Source organism: Rhinichthys klamathensis, unplaced genomic scaffold, assembly GCF_029890125.1.
Source record: "Rhinichthys klamathensis goyatoka isolate OS25496 unplaced genomic scaffold, OSU_Roscu_1.1 h1tg000420l_1, whole genome shotgun sequence".
Lineage (NCBI taxonomy): Eukaryota > Metazoa > Chordata > Actinopteri > Cypriniformes > Leuciscidae > Rhinichthys > Rhinichthys klamathensis.
The window spans coordinates 303364-321767 of NW_026606918.1; the positions used below are offsets into that span (position 1 = coordinate 303364).

Here is an 18404-nt window from a genome sequence, read left to right on the forward strand (position 1 = left end):
GTCTCATTCAATAATAATTTTGTGCACAGTGAAGGTTCTTACAGAATTTCTGCAAGATTCACAACACAATTTTGGCAACAATTTTGCTGTCTGACACTTTTTTGTTTTGGAAAAGATTTATTTTGTTGTATGGAAAAAATCACCAGTCTTGGATCTTTTAGTGTGACGTGTTTACTGTTTCTAAAAATAATGTTGTGTCACTGCTCCACTATAGCGAGCCATTATTATGGCAGCGACAGGCACAATGCGAATACAGCTTTACGCAAACTCTTATTCTGCTCATATCATACAATCTGACAAGCAACAATATTACACAGCATGCACCTGGTTTAACCCCTATTTTACAATGAACTGATGAATCTGGATTATTGTAAATGAGGGAGAGTGTCACTGCAGTTAGCAATACACAACCAAACCCCCTCTATATGCAATAAGGGCTTCCACACAACCTCTCTTGTACAGCCATTTATCACTCTTTGCAAACATATCCTTCCTCTCACTAAAGATGAGAGCACAAGCAGCAAGTGTGGCATTCTCAAAACCAGTTGAAACACAAAAAAACACCATTTAAAGGGGTCATATAATGGTACATGCACTTTTATAAGTTGATTGTACTGAAATGTGTGTTGGCAGTGCCTGTACACAACCATCATATAATGATAAAATCTATCCATTGTTTTTGTTTTAATCACCTTATATGTTTTTCCCAGCCTTAAATCGAGCCGTCTGACCGTGTGACGTCACACGGTCGGACGCCCCTCCCACGATTGTTGATTGACAGCAGTGTTTCAACACAGACACGCCCTGAGCGAGCTGTCATCATAGTCCTTATTGTTAATACGCTGGAGCAGAATGGCGTCTAAGCGATTGTGGTGTTCTGTTCTTGGGTGTAATAACGAACACAGCAGTCATTTTAATGTTCCTAAATCCGAACCGCTGAAGACGCAGTGGCTGAGTTTTGTTTTCGAAGGGAATATTCCCCACGAGCAACGTCAATGCTTTCATGTTTGCGCGAATCATTTCTCACCAGACTGCTTTATAAACGAGGGTCAGTATGAGCTGGAAACAAAGAAGCTGCTCCTGAAAAAAGAATCGGTAGCAACTATTTATGTTCCCTCTGCACCTCCAGAAGAAGTAAGTGTAAAGTTTTATTAACCTTTATATTAATATTTGCAAATCGCGAAAAAGTTTTTCATGACCATTAGTTGTAACGTCAATCTGTCAATGAACTAACGTATACATCAGTAAACACATAGGGTTCGTATCTCACTTCTCTACCCTGCCAGTGAATACAAAAATAGATTAAAGTGACATAAAACCAACCATTCAGAAATGTCCTGTTCGAGCCTTAATTGTCGAACTTCTTTGCGGCCGTCATCTTGTTCCGGGTCCGACTCCGGTTCAAATTGATACGATTGCACAGATGTGTCGTCAGAGACCCCCGCTGTCATTCTTTCTCCAAAATATATACCCTCAACTGTCAAGGCAACACTCCACGTGCGTTGTATCAAAACGCCCGCAGAACAGAGGGGCGGAGTGAGCGAAGCTCATTATCATTTAAAGGCATATGCACTGAAACGACGTGCTGAAAACAGAGCTGTTTTTGACCAGGTAAAATTAGTGTTTTCTTAAAATACTAATGAGAATTTTTAATAAAAGTATATTACAAAGTTTTCATTTAGACCCTAAACATTCATATTAACTTGTACAAAAATGGCATTATATGACCCCTTTAAATAAGCGTACAGTCAGTGCACATGATAACTCACATGTGTTTGATTGTTTGATTGCTGGTTGGCCTTAATTGTGCACTGTATTGAGATTCATCACTGAATGGTCGAGGCTCCATTTATTGCTTTGCCTTAAAAACAGTCATTATGCTACAATTTTATGTGTTTATGCAATCTCTAATGTTACAGGTTGATTGTTTTCAGGCACATCATTCAAAATGTTAGTGGAAACTGGGTTACATGTCATTTCTTGTTTGTCAGTTTGAATGAGTCATTGTAAACACACACACACACACACACATACACACACGCACACACACACCGTCAACATATTTCATAATCAAATGATGCTAGAGTGCAAATTTATAGGAAGCTAGAATATAAAATGAAATAAGTGCTTGTTTAAGGGTTAATCTCAAATTCAGTTTCTCTTCAGCCTATTTTTGAAATACAATTCCTAATAATTTGCATAATTGCATCACGCAGAGCAATCACTAATGTTTTTTATCATTTTATAGGAACGTTGCGATATAGAAACATGATGCTACAAATCTCCTTCCTCACAGAGTGCTGGCGGTTTTGGATGGATAATTAATCTAATTTTAGGTCTTTGTGTGAATGTCAGCAGAAAATGTAGAGAGGAGCTGTCAGTTTGACTTAGCTTATTTGGTAAAGGTTGCATAAGCCACATGGCTATTCCCTTATCTCTCTCTCTCTCTCTCTCTCTCTCTCTCTCTCTCTGCAGCGGTGGATGCAGTTCCTGTTCGGAAAGATGGGGAGCAGGTAAGTAAAACAGCTCTTTGCATATTTAAGTTTTGCTTGGGCACCAAACCTCTGTCCCATGTTGTGAGCTTAAGCTTTAAGGATCACATCTAAATGACATCCTTTGCCGAGATGATACTTGTGCGAAGTCTGCATTTCTGTCCAAAGCTATTATACCTACAAGTGCTGACATTTGTGCCTCATGGCACTTTAATGAAGTCTTTAGCTAACGCAAGGACCCCCTGTGTGCCAAACTCATGTCTTGCCACCCCCTAGTGCTGAAAGTCAGAGAAAGCATGATGGTATTATCTGTATTTGAAAAGCCACTATATTACATGTCTCACCAAGGCCGCGGGAACCAGAGCCCAGAGCCCGGCTATTACCATACAGTATTTCCGTATAACGGGTTTGTCCCCTGGGAAGACGTAGCCTCATCCGTCTTCTCTATTTGCCGTCCGTGTTCACGTCCTACCCAAGGGCATCGGCTCCTGGCTTGTCGCTCTACTCATCAACAGATGAATTTGGCTCAAAATCTACTGTTTTGGATTCTGATATCATCCAAACCAAAATGACATGTTTTATATCTCAATGCAGAGTTTGGAAGCTGAGCCAAAAGGTGGTGTCATCTCACTGTAGCTGGAGCGAATTGAAACAGTGTCTGTGCATGTATATGTTCGTGTTAGAGAGCTGCACTCAAAAAGGTGATTGCCGGTTGCCAAAATAAGAATAATAATAATAAAAGGAAAAAAAAAGTCATAAAATGTTGCCTAGCAATGAAAAACTCTCAAGAATCAGCTGATTGTTGCCAAGTAGCAAGGCTATATAGCTTAATGCTAGCTCAAATCGCCCTCAAACTTAGCAAACCTTACCATAATAAATCATTCATTAGGCCTATCTCTTAATTCATTAAGGCACTTGCTGGTTGCGAAAATAAGAATCATAATAATAAAAGAAAAAAAATGTCTATGTAAAACTCTGAAGAATCAGGTGCTAGTTGTTAAGTAGCAAGGCTACTTTAGCTAGCTTAGCGCTATCTCAAATTGCACTCAAACTTACCTAAATCCTCACTAAAATAAATCATTATATGGTTAATTAGAAGGCCAGATGGAAGTAGTTTGGATTTCACAGACTTTTTTTGTGTTTTTAAACCCGTTTGAATCAAACATTTGTGTTTATCCTCACATTGAAAAAGTAAGCAGCAAATTGCCAAGCTTACATAACTAACTTGGTGTCCTCTGAGAAATGTAATCTAATAGGAATATATGGGATAGTGGTTTATTTTTTTACAATCCTCCTGATTGATTTTGTCCCTCATCTGATACTGTAACTATTTCTTGTTTCACTGCCTAATGCACTTTCATTAAGGATTTAGACCTTTTTGACAGCTTTTTGGGTGAAAAACACGTCCATTTTGTCATCATTTGCTACATCCAAGTAAATCATCAGATTGAAGGGTGATTCTCACAAAACTGAATGTTCTGCAAGCTTTTAAAAAAAGTTAAATTTAGGTGTCTTTCCAAAAAAGGACACTTGGAGACTAAAAAAAAGACACCGAACAAATTATATAAGAAGTCCATATAATTCAGAAATGTATGCACACACATGAAAAAAACAACAACATTACAGAATAAAACCTTTCAGAATTCACTGTGTATTGTATGTGTACAGTACACCAGCAAAGAGCATGTTTGCATTTTAGACAAGTCAGGTTGCGATACCGAACAGGACCACATCAGAAATGGCAAAAAAAAAAAAAAAAAAAAAAAAAATAAACCACCGCCTTACCCTGACTGCATACACCTACAGTACACAGATCCATTCAGAATTACTAAACACATCAACATACAAGAAAATCAAAATATTATCCTGAATGTGTGTGGAAACAACTTGAATTTACTGAAATGTGTGATCAGTGCATCGAGAGCCAACACATGGTTGTTTGGTCATCATCAATACAACAGACTCAGTACGACTCCTGTACCTCACCGCCATTTTCTTTGCCTTGATTGCAATCCCCATCCATCAAAACTTTACTAGCAAGAAGCTGGTTTGCTTTATCCAGCCAAGAAACATAGTTTGTGTATCATCTGCCCATATAGCGGTGGGATGTTTTGACGTTCCGTTCAGTCTGTATTTCACACTCTATTTCACTCTTCAGAAGCAATCACAGAATGACTAACAGAAAATTGTCATCATATTATAGTATTAATGTCAACTACACTGTGAAAAAATTATATGATAAATAAGTTATGACAACTTATGTTTTTACATTGATTTAACTCATCCAAATAAGTTTCAGCAATTTTCAACTTTTTTTTATAAGTTATAACTCATTTTAATTCAGTTTAATCTAATTTAAGTTAAAATGACTAAAAAACAAAAAATATTGACAACACTAAATATTTTTTTTAGCTCAGATATTTACTTGCTCTGCCTAAAGAAATGTTGTTTTGACCAATGTAATGATGCCAACATTGATTCACAATTCTCGACTTTCGTTTCTGCCCTGATAGCTACAAGACCATGCCGAACGCTGCGAGGGTGTTAGAAATCAGGAATGGTGAGGGAACATTGTGCTTGGTAGTACGTTTTTCATCTTCAAGTTAAACTTGGGTATTAATGCAAAGTTTAAATCCCGTCTGGCTAGCGTGCCCATAATGTTTACGCATTAGCTCAGTAGACGGAGAGTAGGCAGTCTTTTGTGGCTGTTCAAACGCATTCGATCACATAAGCGTTTACACTATGAAACCAATCCGGTCAAATGTGTTTTCGACTACCTCTGGAAGTGCTCGAAAGCAGACAATCTCAAAAAGTTTTAGTCCCCGTTTACACCTGTATTTAGATTCATCCACTTGTGATCCGATCGGCTAAAACGCTTCTTAATACCAGGTGTAAACAGGGCCTTTAAGACCTAATGCATGGATCTGTTATATTAGGGTTAGGGTTAGGGTTAGGGTTAGGGTGACACACAACAGATATTTTCTTAACTGTTTAAGTTCACTTAAGACTGTGTCTACATGGATAACCATAAAGTCTTTGTTACATAATTCTATGTGTATTTGCTCATAAAGACTAGCCTGGTTAAAACCAGACCATTCTCAGTTGGAACTGAGTTATGGTCTGGCAAAGCGTCATAGACAAATCATTTCCAGAGGGGCGTCACCAACGGACGTCGCGGATAGACCTAAAACCAATCAGAGCGATGAAGGAGATGACGTATGCAGAGCGGCGGCGATGCAGCTCCGAATGTTGTTCTTTTCTCGGTTTTTAACAAAAAGGAAACGTTCAAACCGCTTAAAACAGACGCGATAGCTGATTCGACCGAGAGATGTTCGACGGCGGCATCCATCTTTGTAATGTAGGCTACAAAATCTGCTTCAAAATCCCAGCGCTGTCGTCATCGTGTAAAGCCCGCCCCAACGTTTCTGATTGGTGCCTCGATTTCGACGGATTGGAAATGGGCTTGAATGAGCTCTTTGCCAGACTAACTTTCAGAGCAAATCTAAATTTGCCGGAAGTCGTCTGGGTTTTCCCAGGCTACATAAAGACGGGAAAGAGAGCTCAGTTTGGTACTCGTGAGAGTCAGCTTTCTGTGTGCGCGCTTCGGGTGTGTGTGCGACTGCGCTGAAACGATCTATCACACAGCGTGCGAGTTCCGCATTGAGTTCTCTTTCGCAGTGTCTTAAAATCACTTGAATGTTTATATTGGCAAGACTTAAAAACACCTGAAAATGATCAACTTTCTAGAGGAAGCAGCACTGGCCCGATCGTTCAAATAGGTGATTATAGTTTTAGGGGGGCTGAGATGACAAACAGGGGCGCTGAAGCCCCCCTAAAAAGGGTCTAGAACCAACCCAGGTTTCGAGACACATCCAGAGCATGTGATTTCTGTGATATCCACATAGACACATTCTTTTTAGTAATAAAAAGGTTAATGATTGTGACCTAAATGCTGTTTTGAAATCAAATCCTATCTGAAAGGCCTTTAAAAGGCGTCCCCTTAAAATGTGAGGCAAAACATTAATCACTTTATCACTGCAGTGGAAAAGAAAACTAATTTACTGATGTTAATTTTCGTTTAGCTGTATCCGCCCCTCACAGAAAAATTGTAGGTGGCTGCCATAATTGCAAGCCAGCCTCAAAAATGTATTTTTAGGAGCCAGCTCCACAGTTTATGTAACAGAAGCACCCATAAAGACTAAGATGGTGGGAAACAAATCGATCGACCCCTGAACAGCCGAACCGTGCCGGTAGTTTGTTCAGAGTTTCCAAGGGGCAGACATTTGCCCCACGGCACGCCAATGCCTTTCTGACAATGACCTCCATTTGACCTTTCATATTGATTTCTCTCTTAATGAACAATGAGCGGCTACTGCTGTTCGCACTGGCACCGGCGTTTGTCTCGCTGCGCTGGGTGCGGTGTAAATGCGATCGATCGATCGCTCGCTCGCTGTATGTTTGGGTTGTCTAGGATTACTTACTCCAGTGCTACTCATCAAAGTCGCCTCCATCTCCTCTTGCTGTTGTCCTCATGTAAAGACTTCTAGGCAGATATCAACATGGATACTAGGTGGTACTTCATTCATGAATATTTTACACCATGTTAGCTGTATATATCGCAACAAGGGTTCATACAAAGATATATCTTGGTCTGCACAACAGTTCGTAACAGATGAACAGCATCTCGCCTCCTTCTCCTTCTTTCTGTTTATCTGTTGTTCTTCCAGATCTAGTGTTCTGTACTTGGCTTGATGTTCAGCCGTCTGCTGTTTCCTGATAACTGAAAGCATGCCTTTTCTTCTCTTTTACTGTATCTTTCCCATCTATTCTTCAATTAATTTCTTCTAGCAAGGACATGGCGAGTTTTCCTGGGAAGGAATCAATGTAAGTCTGATATTGACACTTTTGCGTTTAATACTATACTTTCTCTGTCTCATGTTTTATTTCTCTTTTATAATTTTTAATCAATATAACAATCTATATCATATTACTCTCTGCCCAGCTAACAAAAATGTTGTAGAAACATTTTGATAACAACCCATACAGTTATAAAAATGTTATATCTGAATGTTCTCTGAAATAACTAACACTTTATTTTGATGGTCCCTTTTGAACATTTAGTTGACTATGAGTAACTTTGCAGCTACATGTCAACTAACTCTCATTAGAGTATTAGTAGACTGTCTGCTTAATATATGCTAACTATTTATTATGATGGTTCTCCAACAGACATTCTATTGACTATAAGTATCTTTGCAACTACATGTCAACTTATTCTAACCCTTATTCCAACCCTAACCCTACCAGTCTACTAACACTCTACTAATACTCTACAAATGATAGTTAATAGACTTTACTTATAGTCAGCAGAATGTGTTAAAGGGAGCATCAAAATAAAGTGAAACTATAAATAAAAATTTTAACGTTTAAAAAGTGTTGTATGAACGTTAAGGGAACATTGCATTTTATAATTTTGCAAACATTATGGGAATGTTACGTTTGAATGTTCTCTAAACATTCTGAAACAAATAATAACATTCCAAAAATGTTAGACGAACATCCGACTAAACCGTTTCAGGAAAAAAATGTTCCACGGACAATGTATAATTCACGTTTTTGTGCTAAACATTATTAATGACCAAATAACTTTAAACGAACAGGAATGTTGTGAAGAAAAATGTCATAATAGTATGATGGTTGAAAAGTACTAAAGGGTTTGTATTAATATAAATCAAAAAGTGCCAATCTTAAATATCTGCTGTGACTCCACAGTGTTTCGTCACTGGCAGGTTTCTCTGGGGGTTTGAGCTGTCGCCAGCTGTCTTCGATAGGCCACGTCATGTTATCTGAGATTCGGCCTGTTTTGTGAATCGTAGGTGGCACTGGATGTGGGAGATGATAACACAATGTGGTTCCCATGGAGTTAGAGACATCTGCTCTCATTCTAAAATAAAAAAAGGACAGTTAATGCCACCTTTAGAGATAAATCAGGAAGTGTCAAATCAAATTTTACTTGCTATCCTGTTTTTGACAGTAGAAATGTGGTCATGAATAATTCTAACAAAGGTCTGGATGAATCACATTTGAAGCTGTTTTAAAATAGATAATGTGACTGCAAATTAGCTGAATAGAGTGCTGCAATTATGACGTTTTGTTTACAATTTGGCCATGGTTTTTCATTAAAAAAAAGTTTTTGAAGCATATTGCATGGTGTGGCCTCTATTTTTGCTTCTTTTGTCTAATTGTTACAACTTACCCCAGCATGTGTTACAAACTACTGTACCCTGGGGTAGGTTGTAACAAAGGCACACCATCTTTTTGACATCGACTCACAAGGGCTGATATTCTTCACAAGGTTTGAATTGGTGCCGTTTGTATAGCGAACAAATGTGGGTACTTTGTATACAAGTTTGAGCACTCAAGCTCAAAAATTCAGTGAGTTACAGATGCTGAAACAAAGAGGTGTTACAACTATACCCAGTCTTTTTGATATGGAAGCTTGTTTTCGCCACATAATAAAAAATAAAAAAGGTAATTGCTACTTTTTATCTCACAATTCTGACTTTTTTTCTCTCACAATTGCGTGATATAAAGTCGCAATTGTGTTTTATAAAGTCAGAATTGCGTGATATAAAGTTACAATTTTGTGTTATAAAGTCAGAACTGCGTGATATAAAGTCGCAATTGTGTGTTATAAAGTCAGAATTGTGAGATATAAACTCGAAACTCAAAGACAGTCAGAATTGCGAGTCTATTTCTCGCAATTGTGAGTTTATATTCTGTGGTGGAAACAAGCTTACATATTTTGAAGCCTAAAATCGCTTAAGTAAAAACTTAATGTCAGGCTATAAGCGAACTACAGTCGCACGACTTCAACATCACCATCAATATTTCAAGGCTGTAAAAGCAGACTAGTGAGTATGAGTTTACCTGTTCTGTGTGATGACGTTTATTTTCCCTGGCAACCTCTGTAGTCCCATTTAACCGCTTGTTAGGAATAGCTTTTTTCAAGACACGAAAAAGTTTAAAATCATGAGTGGGGTCACTGTAAACCCTAACGCTAAAAAAAATTAATTGGTTTGAGTAGGGCCAACTTAAATTATACAAATTAGTTTAATCAAATTAACTTTTATGAGTATTTAGAACTTTCTTTTTCTTTTAGGTTCATAAAACTTACACATTTTATGTAAGTTAAATGGTAAATGGTAAATGGACTGCATTTATATAGCGCTTTCACAGACCCAATGGCCACCAAAGCGCTTTACAATTTACCTCACATTCACCCATTCACTCACTCATTCATACACCGAAGGGCGACGGCAGCCATGCAAGGCGCCATCCAGCTCGTCGGGAGCAGCTGTTAAATTGTTTCATTGTTTTGAGTTTTATTAACTTGTTTCTTTTAATTTAGACAAACTTAAATTTAAATGAAACTTGCCTGGGATTTCTATTTCCCAGCATGCTTTGCCTTTTTCTTTTTTTTTTGGCGGGGTTATCATGGTGACGAGTGGAGCATGAGCTTGGTTTGATAACAGTGTTTGTTAAATGTTTTAAATAACTGTACTCATTTATTGAGTGCTATGCTATGTTAATGCTATCAAAGCATTGTGTCAACAATTAGCAAGGTAGCATTTTTTTAATTAGCTGGTTACAGCCAAGTTTCCACTACGAAAAATATTTAAGTTGAGATTACATGATAATTTTAAGTTGTGTGTGAATAAGCTTACTCAAATATTTCAAGTTAAGACCACTTAAAATGTATGATTACAAAATAAAAATCTGCAAGTTCTGCTTAAACGTAACATTTATTAACTTAAAAATTTGATGTAACTGATTACCTGAAATTATTTGAGATTTGCCAACTTATTCGGGTTTACAGTGTAATGTTGTAATAGAATAAAACATGAAAATATCTAGAGCTTGTGTTTACCACAGACCTATTTCATGCATTTACCCAACAACAACAAAAAAAAAAACACCTGTTGACAATGGAAGTTCAAAAATGCTATCTTGATTCGGTTTTATGCCTCATTCATGCAGAAAATTAAAAATGTTTAATTACAGATCTGTATGACTTTTTTTTCTTCCATGGAACACAAAAGGAACAATTCTGCATCATGTACTTGTTGTTTTTTACCCAAGCAATTACAGCGAATGCCAACTAGAGTTTGCTGACTTTATATCTTAAAGGTGCTGTGTATGACTCACTATGACTTACACTGTGTGTGCACTAAATTTCACGTTTACTGGAGCCATATGATGGTTATGAACTGAATTTACGTTGTTAACAGTTGTGACCCAATCATTGTGAACTGAATAAAATGATTAATTTGTAAAGACTCAAAAGAATGGTTTGCTCATAAACTGAACAACATTATTTTTTAAATAAAAGAGAAATAGGGCAAATGTGAAGATTCTCAGTGAGTTTGGTAAATGGTAAAGTCATGGCATGGTAAAACAAAAATCAACAATCAAAATGACTTCCCTTCCCTCTTGCAGTGACATCTCTCTCTTCTCTGATGACATGTTTTCTGGTGCGAGGGCAGGACAACCTGTCAATCACATGAGATCGACCAATAGCAAACCACAACCATCCAATCAATTCCTGATAAACAAAATCAAGTCCCACCCTACATTTTATCTTGTCCGAGAAGCCGTTGTACTTGATATACGTCACAATAAGGTAGACAAGACTATCACATCTTCTGTTTCTTGCTGACTTTAAATTTTAGTCTGTTTCCATGCAAAGTTATTGAATAGCTTCAGAAGTTTCAGAAAACTGTTGTATGGAGCGAGCTTAGGTTCATTTCTTGTCATTTTGAAGTTTCACAGCTTCAATTCTTATTGAATTTCATTGAATTAGAAATCGTGAACAATACGACATGAGGGTGAGCAAATGATGACAAAATTGTCCTTTTTTGGCGAACTAACCCTTTTGTGCTTTTAGTTTAAGTTGCTGCCAGCAACCGTAAACAGTCCACAGTTAAGCTAATGAACTATTTTGACAGGAGGATTGTTTATAATGAATTATGATGAATAAATGTAATTATTAATTGAGCCTTGGTCATGGTATCCTTTATCATTGTCATTGCATAATGAAAGTAATAGGCCAAATTTTCGTGGCTTATTGCTTTAATCGATTTTTACTCCCACTTCCCGTACTTTTGCTGCTTCTCTAATGCTTCTTTCTTTCTTTCTTTCTTTCTTTCTTTCTTTCTTTCTTTCTTTCTTTCTTTCTTTCTTTCTTTCTTTCTTTCTTTCTTTCTTTCTTTCTTTCTTTCTTTCTTTCTTTCTTTCTTTCTTTCTTTCTTTCTTTCACCAGCTGTCCGTGGAGGACACCACCTCCATTTTGCCCCGTCTGAAGCGGAACTCCAACGCCTATGGGATTGGAGCTCTGGCTAAGTCCTCTCTGACAGGTGTGTCAGGTGTGTGTCTGTCTCGGTAGCTGGTAACCGACCCCATGTTGGCTCCAGAGGAGGAGATGGCGATTGGAGCCAACATGGCTGCCCCTGTGGGTCCCCCCCCCCTCCCTCCCTTTCCAGTTTCACCACCTGCCTCCTCCATTAATTAGTGCATGTCAATGGCCTCTTTAGCCATTGATGAAATCCCCAGTCAGATCCAACAAGAGTTAAAAAAAAAAAAAAAAAAAACCTCCTGACGTAAGTGCACTATTCATCTCCACAAGCTTGCTGCTGGGAAACGTAGTCTTTCGGTGTGACGTCAGCTGTGTATTGTAGTGTGTTTTGTGGTTATGTGAGGTGTAGTGCTCTTTTGTGAAGCAAATTGTTGGACAGTGGTGTGTGGTGTTGTTTTTAATAGATACTGCTCATTGTCACAACAGGTTTCTGGAAACGTAGGTATCTGAATATCTCTTGGTTTCATGTCCTGTATCTTTTGTATTTCTCTTGTTTTTCTTAAATGCTTGAAAATGGGGTGAGGTGCTTAAGTGATACCATTAGATTGTTTTCCCCTGGGAACAAATGGAGGTGATTTATCAAAGTATTTAAAGAGAGGCAGTCACTTCATCAGATGGGGTTTTTATCATTGTCAGCAGCCTCGAGAAAAATCACACAACCGTCAACGAGTTTACCCTCAGACTACTTTGTCTTTAAGCTCTCTTTTGCATTCAGAGGCTTAGGTATTAAACTAATGCGTCTCGTTCAGATGAGAAATTTGCATGCTAATGAGCCATTTTGTTTATAGGAAATGTTTAGACGTTTCTCTTTTGTCTCTAATTATTCATACATGCATAAAAGCTTATGAATCTCATGTAATTCATTAGTTTTGTGAATAATGTATTTCTAAAGATGGTCAACCAAATTGCATCCCTCTCACGCCTCGTGATCGATCAAATCAACAGGCTGTAGCTCATAATCACTCATTCAGTTGTTATAATGCACAGTGCCTTGCACTAGTATGCCTTATAGGTGATTAATCAAAAGGCACATATCCCACAATGCACTGCCTTCATTCGCCCCTCTCTGCAGCTCCACGTAGAGTCTGTGCAGTTGCTGATTTGTGTTTTTCTCTCTTCAGGGGTTTCCAGATCAATGAAGGACAAAGTGACCAAGCCCACCGCCATGGCCCAGGGTCGCGTGGCCCATATGATTGAGTGGCAGAGCTGGGGTATACCTTCTGCAGGGCCGGAAGGAGGAGCGGGCCGCTCCAACCTGAACCGCGAGAGGGAGAGACGGCTTGAAAATGACGCCTACAGTGACTTGAGTGACGGTGAAAAAGAGGCACGAATGGCAGCGGGTGAGATGTTTGACTGAAGATGTTGAGATGACTGAAAAGTGCAAATTGCTCATTAAAATCACATCCAATATTGGTCACACGTTAGAGTAGGGTACAATTCTCACTAACTATTGACTCAATAAACTCATAATTCCTGTTTATTAATAGTTAGTAAGGGAATTGTTAAGTTTAGGTATTGTGTATTAGGGCTGTAGGATAAGGTCATGCAGAATAAGGCATTAATATGGGCTTTATGAGTAATAAACAGTCAATATCCTAATATGCATTCTAATAAGCAACTAGTTAATAGTGAGGATTGGACCCTAAACTAAAGTGTTACCCAAATATCTTACAAATAGTGCTCAATAGTATTCAATCTCATGCAGTTTTGCTTCTTTTTGCAGTAAATTACTTCCAATTGTCTTTGTATTATTAGCACAACATCATGGGCACTTTAAAGATGAAATTGATGTAAATAAATAGTTTACAGGGACTAAAATCTGTGCAATATTTTATATTAAATTGTAATATTGTATATTTTACTAACAAGAAGTTTCAGAAAATCTAATAATGTTTTTTTCCCCCCAATTTTGGAACATTTAAGATTCTAAATGTCTTTAAAAGAAGTCTCGTCTGCTCACCAATGCTGTTTATTTGATCAGAAATACAGTGAAAACTGTAATATTGTGAAATATGATTACAATTTAAAATAGCTTTTTTATTTTAATATATTTTAACAAGCTGACTTTTCAGGATCATTACTCCAGTCTTCAGTGTCACATGATCCTTCAGAAATCTGTTGTAATGTGTTGATTTGGTGCTAAAATATCAAATATCAATATTGAAAACAGTTGTTCTGCCAAAATTGTGGAAACTATGATATTGTCACGGTGGCCATGTATATTAAATCCGACGAGTAACACTGAATGAATGATCAAGTTGAACGTTAAAAAAACACCAGAGAGAACATATAATAATATCACAGATCCATAAATATTAACAAATATTAACAAAAGACCCAGAATCGAGTAAACTAAGGGCTCATATACACAGAGGAACACAGATCATTAAAGGAAACAAGGAACAGGTGAAAACTAACCAGTAACCATAGCGACCAACAGTAAACTAGAACTAAGGTAAAACAGATATATACATTTCTTTACTTTCACTTTTCATCAATTTAATGCATCCTTGCTCTCTCATTGACCATTCCAGTCATATCCGACTATGATATTCTATGGCCATCTCTTGCTATACGCGAGAGACTGACCATGAATTTTCTTGCCAGTTATTTTTCCGGGATAGGTTTCCAGGTCTTTCCCCAACCCTCCACATTACATGACTTGGGACTCACACGCATTCACCTCTATGGACAATTTTAGCGTCTCCAATTCACCTATAGGCTACCGCATGTTTTTGGATTGTGGGGGAAACCTGAGGAAACCCACGCAGACACAGGGAGAACATACAAACTCCAAACGGAAAGGACTTCTGGCTCAGCTGGGACTCAAGCCAGGGACCTTATTGCTGTGAGGCGACAGTGAGCCACTGTGCCGCCCCACAAAACTGCTATGAATATGTAAATATTTAAAATGTGTATTCAGTATATTTCATCTTTAAAATAAAAAATGTAATCCTACTTTTTGCAGGCATTTTGCAGCAGTTTGCCATCTCTGAGGCCACACTCTTAGCCTGGACCTCTATGGATGGAGACAGTTTCTGTGTGGACTCCAACCAGGGCAGCGTGGCTCACCTCAGTGAGGTTAACCAGGAGAGCATCACTAGCAGAGGTGAGGGTCACAAACAACTTTCATTCAGAATTACCACCTTGTGCCGGAACAGAATGCAGACATTGTTTTAATAAGGCACTATATGTTTTCTGTTATGCTTCATCAACGATTTGTCATTTTGCTTACTTTGCTTGACTACAGATGAATAGAACAATCGTTTAAGCTACGGCTCAGATATTACAAGCACACACTTCTTAAGCTCATGCTTGCACGGTTATTTCACTGGCAGTTTAAAACCTTGTGAATATTCAACCGCTCTTGCAGTAAGAACTGTTTGGATTTTTTGACAGGAGACTCATAGCCAAACCTCTTTGTTTCACTGATGTTAGCTCTTAGATATTTCTGCAGATTTTATTTATATTGTGGTCACAGCCTTTACCTAGCCTTGACTGATGTGCCTTGGAGTCCGTTTGACAGGTCTAGAGCGCATTGCCACCACTTTTTTTAGTGTGTGGAAATGTGTCAGAGATGCCTGATAGCTGCAGGCCCAAAGGCAATAGGGGAGAATCGCGGAGCAGCGGCTTTCCTGAGGTTCAGTTGTCAGAGCTATAAGAAGCCAGGTTGCAGAGTAACACCTAACAAAAAGGATCTCTTCAGCCTGATTATGTCAAAATAATGAGGATTTAATGTAGCGGAGTAACGATGAAAAATCATGATTGTTATAGTTTTTAAAATGGTATTAGAAAAGGCTAATTCAAATGGGGGTTCATGAACTCATGGGGTTTCGTGTGGGAACTGCAGGGAGTTTGTGAGTTGATGAGAAGAAGCTAATAATGAATTATATCGAATATATAAAAAAAGAATTAATCAAAAATAAAATAGAAATTGCAATATAGCTCAGTGCAATTATCAAAATAAAGATTTAATTAAATGGTAAGGGATGTTAGTGTGGCTCGGTTCACAGTAAATGCTTCTCCTCACGATCGTGCATTTTGGGCTTAGTTCACATTAAATAGGCTACACATTCCCATAATTTCCTACATTTCTACAGATTTTCACCAAAATGTCGCCAAAATAAAAGCTCAAGGATTTAAAATGTTAAAAGCCAAAGCGACTGAATTTTTGAAAGTAAAGAATTTAAGACATAAATATTGGTAATTTGTATTGTAAAATAAAATATTTTTTATGATTTTTATTTTATTTTACAGGACAACTGTAATTTGCTTCAGTTAAAACTACTACTACTACTAATAATAATAATAATAATAATAATTTAATAATAAAGATCCTGAAAGAGGTCTCAGGTAGTTCTGGTTCTCTAAACTAATTGGCTGAGAGCGTTTTACTGCCATGCGATATAATATCACACGAAAACTGTTTAACAATCTGTATCCCTTCACCTGTTTCTGCCCGATCTATACTGGGAGAGTTTCTCATTTCTCATAGCGAGCGTAAATGGCGGAGGAACGGAATGTGTAGAATTTTAAAATATTAAGCAAACCTGCAGTGATTAAATGTGTTAAATAATATAAATATACTTTATGTATTTATTACACTTTATTAAACATTGCCTTTCTTGCTGACCTTCGATGATCCAATTCAACCATTGTTTATTTTTTTTGTTTTTATCGCTGAAGTAAGAGTGTTGAACTTCCTTGTTCGTCTAAAATCCAGAATGGCAGCACAGCTGAAAGGATTGTTTGAGCTGCGCCTTTACATGCGTGAATTTGCATTTCCTTTAGCCTGAGGCTTATTCTTTTCACTTTTGGTCTGAAAGGGCCTTTACATTTGCCAAAACTAGAATTTTTGTGTTCTTTGTTATTTAAAAACAAACAAACAAGCAAGCCCAGCCCAGGTGAGTAAAAGTAATGCAAAAGTAACGTAACATTACTTTCCATAAAAAGTAACTAAGTAACAAAATTATTTACTTTTTATGGAGTAATGCAATATGGTAACACATTACTTTTAAAAGTAACTTTGAACAACACTGTCTCTATCTATCTATCTATCTATCTATCTATCTATCTATCTATCTATCTATCTATCTATCTATCTATCTATCTATCTATCTATCTATCTATCTATCTATCTATCTATCTATCTATCTGTCTATCTATCTATCTATCTATCTATCTATCTATCTATCTATCTATCTATCTATCTATCTATCTATCTATCTATCTATCTGTCTGTGTCTGTCTGTCTGTCTGTCTGTCTGTCTGTCTGTCTGTCTGTCTGTCTGTCTGTCTGTCTGTCTATCTATCTATCTATCTATCTATCTATCTATCTATCTATCTATCTATCTATCTATCTATCTATCTATCTATCTATCTATAATCTGGTAACACTTTATTTTACAGTGTTTTTGTTACACGTGTTACACGTAGGTACTATAGTAATAACTATAAATTATTCATAATTACATGCAACTAACCCTAAACCAAACCCTTTTGCTAAACCTAACCCTATAGTAAGTACATACTTACAATATTACTCAGTCCTTATATGTATAATTACACTGTTACCTGTTAACCCCAACCCTAACAAGGACACCCTAAAATAAAGTGTAGCCCTTTATTTTAAAGTGACTTAGTTACATTGTACTTATTCAAAAAAGTTTAGGAATCCCTGGATTAGAACATAAAAAGAAATTCTCTCAGAAACCACTTTGGTTCCATCTGCAGTTGAATTCTCCACTTCACCTTACGACCTTTCGTCTGTCTCTCCTTTATTTTCACGTCTGTCCTTCAGACCAGCCGCTGCATCATTCCTCTGCAGACGTGTGGCCTCACACTTACGTCTCCCAAGGCCTTTACTGTCTATCCTCCTCTGATGCGTGGGAGCCAATCAGCAACGAGCCCTCAGGCATGGCCTCTCCCGCTGCCGGCTCTTACATCATGGGGGGCGGGGCTTCGGGTGAGGGTTTTGACGGCTCTACCCACTACCTGACGCAGCAGCAGTTGACGTTGCAGCAACAGAACAACCTACAGCAGTTCCAACAATATCAGCAGTACCAGCAGCAGCAGCTCATGCAGTACCAACAGGTCAGAAAGCACATGCTGTCATGTTAACATGCTCAGAGAAACACTACAGAGTTATGTGGAGTACTACAACTTGATCTCTTGTAGCCGGGTGTTGTCAAAGGCTTTTAAATCATGGTCCTGGAGACCCACCGTTCTGTACATTTTATATGTCTCCTTTATTAAACACACCTGATTCAGATCAGCTCATGTACTGAACTGAGTGTGCCAGATTAGAGAGACAGACAAAATATGCAGAGCGTTGGGTCCCCAGAACCAGGATTGAAAAACCCCTGGTCTACGGGATGGAGCTGTAGGTGGTCTCGCTGTTTTGAGAACAGCACTGACATGACTGAAAAGGGTGACGGAGTGCAACTGTCATGTCTTGCATTTGATGAATCTGGAGCATTTTACTGTAGGTAAACAAT

At 37.9% G+C, this 18404-nt stretch overlaps 1 protein-coding gene across 3 annotated transcripts in view; it reads left to right on the forward strand.

Moving 5' to 3' along the window:
* Positions 1-18404, forward strand: part of fam131ba (family with sequence similarity 131 member Ba) — a 34435-nt gene that overhangs the window by 12153 nt on the left and 3878 nt on the right. Inside the window, exons 2-7 of one of the 3 annotated variants that reach the window (XM_056235360.1) lie at positions 2476-2513; positions 7341-7376; positions 11815-11917; positions 13029-13247; positions 14876-15016; positions 17708-18000. In XM_056235360.1, coding sequence (XP_056091335.1) covers positions 2476-2513; positions 7341-7376; positions 11815-11917; positions 13029-13247; positions 14876-15016; positions 17708-18000 — 830 coding nt within the window. The remainder of the gene's footprint in view (positions 1-2475; positions 2514-7340; positions 7377-11814; positions 11918-13028; positions 13248-14875; positions 15017-17707; positions 18001-18404) is intronic. The other 2 variants (XM_056235361.1, XM_056235362.1) reach the window with 2 other exon arrangements.